This window comes from Phalaenopsis equestris, unplaced genomic scaffold, assembly GCF_001263595.1.
Source record: "Phalaenopsis equestris unplaced genomic scaffold, ASM126359v1 Scaffold218285, whole genome shotgun sequence".
NCBI lineage: Eukaryota > Viridiplantae > Streptophyta > Magnoliopsida > Asparagales > Orchidaceae > Phalaenopsis > Phalaenopsis equestris.
Genome location: NW_018236744.1, coordinates 37,410 through 41,077, shown reverse-complemented (window position 1 = coordinate 41,077; position 3,668 = coordinate 37,410). Strand labels below are relative to the sequence as shown.

At 38.5% G+C, this 3,668-nt stretch overlaps 1 protein-coding gene across 1 annotated transcript; it reads left to right on the top strand.

Moving 5' to 3' along the window:
* The first annotated feature begins 643 nt into the window (after window positions 1–643).
* On the top strand, window positions 644–2,015 carry LOC110037297 (NAC transcription factor 29-like). Its single transcript, XM_020741902.1, has 3 exons — window positions 644–922; window positions 997–1,289; window positions 1,444–2,015. The coding sequence occupies exons 1-3, from the start codon at window positions 739–741 to the stop codon at window positions 1,918–1,920; spliced, it is 954 nt and encodes a 317-aa protein (XP_020597561.1). The 5' UTR covers window positions 644–738; the 3' UTR covers window positions 1,921–2,015.
* The last annotated feature ends 1,653 nt before the right edge of the window (window positions 2,016–3,668 follow it).

The window sequence follows — 3,668 nt, the reverse complement described above, 5'->3', positions numbered from 1 at the left end:
ATTAGACTCTTATTGAATATTATTTAAATAACTAAAATTAAGTTTATAAATCAACATATGTAATAAAATAACGCATTATCCAGCAAAAGAAATTAATAATGATAATAAAATAAAAATAAATAATGCATTATCCAAGATTGAATATTCATATATCACAGTTCCAACAAGCAGAAGGGTTGCCGAAACTAATCTTTGACTACCGAGGATGCAAAGAGTTCGTTCTGAACTGCAATACAAATTACTTAAAGAATGAAAAAGCGAAACCTAAACAAAATTAAAAAAGAAAAAAGAAAAAACAACCAGCCAGTCAAGAGAAGGCAGCAGCATTGAGATGTTCGAAAAAACAATACGTTACTTCGCCCGTTTCGTTTTGGGAAAAAAGTTGGGGCAAAGCAATTTTTACTTGTTCTATCTACGGATTCAACAAAAAATTGGGTTGCCTTCCTCGAAAGGCCATGCAATTGTCCACTTGTTTCAGGCCGGCAATGTATCAGTTCCTGAACTCCAAATACTCTTTTAAAAGGATAGCTGTGAAGGAGCATGCTTCTTTCCCCCCAACATGTCCAGAAAATAAGACAACGTCCACCTAAGGCTATGATTATAAAATATTTTCAACAGAATATTTATGTCAGATTTATTGTACTAAAGTTTTCTTTAAATGGAAAAAAAAAAACCAGCCTTCTAAATCTGCCAACATAATCTGTTCTAACAATTCTCTAAATTTCTCCGACCACAACCATGGCAGTAAAGGAAGCGAGCTGGCCAACAGATTCTCACTTCCCTCCAGGGTTCCGTTTCCATCCCACAGACCAGGAGCTCATCACCCATTACTTGAAGAAGAAGGTCTCTTCTTCCTTGCCACCGACCTGGGCTATCATGGCCGAAGCTGATCTTTACAAGTTCAATCCATGGGAGCTTCCAGGTGAGAAATATTTCTCCTCAGCACTCGTCTCCTTCGCGGTTAGCATTATCATAACATGTGTTGCGTTGTTTCAGAGAAAGCATTTTTTGGAGAGAAAGAGTGGTTTTTCTTCAGCCCAAGAGATCGCAAGTACCCGAATGGCAACAGGCCCAATCGGGCTGCTGGGTCAGGTTACTGGAAAGCAACTGGCACTGACAAACCCATCTTGGCACCTGATGGCATCCAGTGCATCGGCGTCAAGAAAGCTTTGATTTTCTACCAGGGACGCCCGCCGAAGGGCACCAAGACTGAGTGGGTCATGCACGAGTACCGACTTCTTGACTCCTCCTTCCCCTGTCATGCTAAGAGGACAAAAGACTCAATGAGAGTATGAATTCATGCCTTCTATATTCAATCAAAATTTCAAAAAAAACAAGAATAAATAGAAATACAAAAGAATTCTACTGTGCTCCGCAATCTGAAATCCTAATTCTTGGAACTACTACTTACCAAAATCTAAAATTGATGCTTCTTTCTTTCAGCTGGATGACTGGGTTCTGTGCCGAGTTAAACACAATGGGGCCGTGCAAGCTGAGAACGGAGAAGTGCAGGTATCCTTAAAATCGCAACAGTCTGCCAATTTCAGTAATCAACAAGACAATCAGCAACATTTACGAATTGAAAAGAGCAGCTTCTTTGAGTGGAGCGACACGCAACTTCTTGGTTACCTTCTTGGCTCAACGGAAAATGGAGAAATCAGCAAATTGGGAGATTCTGAATCGTGGTCTGGTAGTAGATGTGCTGAGCTTGGTGAGTATTTCGACGTGCAGCAGGAGTCACTGCAGTTGGAGGCCAAAGCCCACGGCACGATGAAGAGGTCATGCTTTAGCTCAGTCGTTGATGAGCTGACGCTGCAGCCACCCAGCAAGAGATTACAATGTTCAAATAATGAGCAATATTTTTGGCATGAAGACATCTTTTCTTTTGATCAGGGGTTAATGGAGTTTTTAAGGTCATAATTAGCAGTGTTCGTTGCATTTGTGAACAACCATTTGTAATTTTTCTTTTATAAATTTTTCCTCCCATTATTTTTTGTTAATTCATATTTGATTACCAGGGCGAGTATCTTGTTCCGAATTGGAGCAAGACATAAAATTGGTTTTAATTTATTATTTCAAGGAAATAAAGATTGGATACCTTGCAGAGTTCAAAGTTTTTGGTTGACACCGTTTGTCATAATCTGTCCTATTAAGATTGGCTCAGTCATGTAAGTTTATATCTATTTTTCATTAAACGAGCAAAAACAGAATTTATTCATCAATGAGAACTCTTGATGTTTAATCTGAAATTGTCATGTGGTACATGTCAAAGGCATAAAGAGAAAAAGAAAGAGAGAAGAGAGGAGAGTAACGTAGGTGGGGATGTTCTATGGGCTCTCGAACCCATTTTATACATTAAAAATATATGTTTCAGAAGAGCTGGAGACAAGATGACCCCTGGGTGTTATTTCGTTGGCACCTCCTCTTGTCTCTGACACCCTTTCATATAGAGGTGAAATGTTCTTGCATATTTGGGTCTGTCCAACAAGATAGTCGGGCGAAGACCGACGTGGTCGCTCGGTAGAGGTCACTGCTACTGTCTCACTGCCTGTTAAGAATTATAATAAGAAATAATTTATTCCTATAAGACGTTATGAGGAATAAATTATTTCCTTAATATAAGGAGATATTTCCTTTCCTATTTTATATTTACTTCCTTATTAGGAATTATTAACATACATTCCAAACTTGAGGGGGAGTGTTAAGAATTATAATAAGAAATAATTTATTCCTATAAGACGTTATGAGGAATAAATTATTTCCTTAATATAAGGAGATATTTCCTTTCCTATTTTATATTTACTTCCTTAAATTAAGAATTATTTGGTTTCCTATTTTATGTTATTTCGTATATCTCCTAATAATTAATATGAATTAATTAGTGGAGATATTATATGATATATTTTCCTTTCATATCATTTCCTTTTTATTATTTTTCTTATTATAGAGTTCTTGTAAGGGTTATTTATACCCTTGTTCGTATCAATGAAATAATCGAGTATTCCACTTTATTCTACATAATTCTGTGTTTTCATAATTCTGAGTTTAAACATGGTATCAGAGAGAGATTTCGTACCCTAGCCACCGGTCCTTTGAGAATTGTCGGACTCCCATCCTGCCATCCTCTGTGTAGGAAGGGAGGGACACTCATCTTGATATTTGAAACGACGATTTTTTCTTCTTCTCCAAATCCCTAATTCCTCACCTCCTCGTTAGGTTACAGAAGTCATGGAAAGAATTACAAAGATGTGCTCCCGTGAGTTTGAACCATCTTCGAGTGCGCATTGGCTTCAACCTCAGCAGCATGGTCGTCAAGCCTCCAGCCAGCAATAGTGGAGGGAGCGATCTTGACATCGGATATGACACCGATGATCACCATTGTGGTTCCCCGCCGCATCAGCACCGACTTAATTCTCCACAAGATGTCCATCCCTGTGATTCTCCGTCGTCCAAACGACGCCGTGAAGGCTACTCACCACCGCCATCACCTAGAAATGCATGAGCTGATATTTTGGAGGATTCTCCTTCTCCGAGGACTTTCAGAAAGTCGGGGGATCTTACTTCACTTCTGTACACAACTCCCAAGAAACCATGACAACAAAGATGTTTTGGCGTTTGGCCAGACATTACCAAAAACCATTTTAAAAAAAAAAAAATTTTTTGGTTTT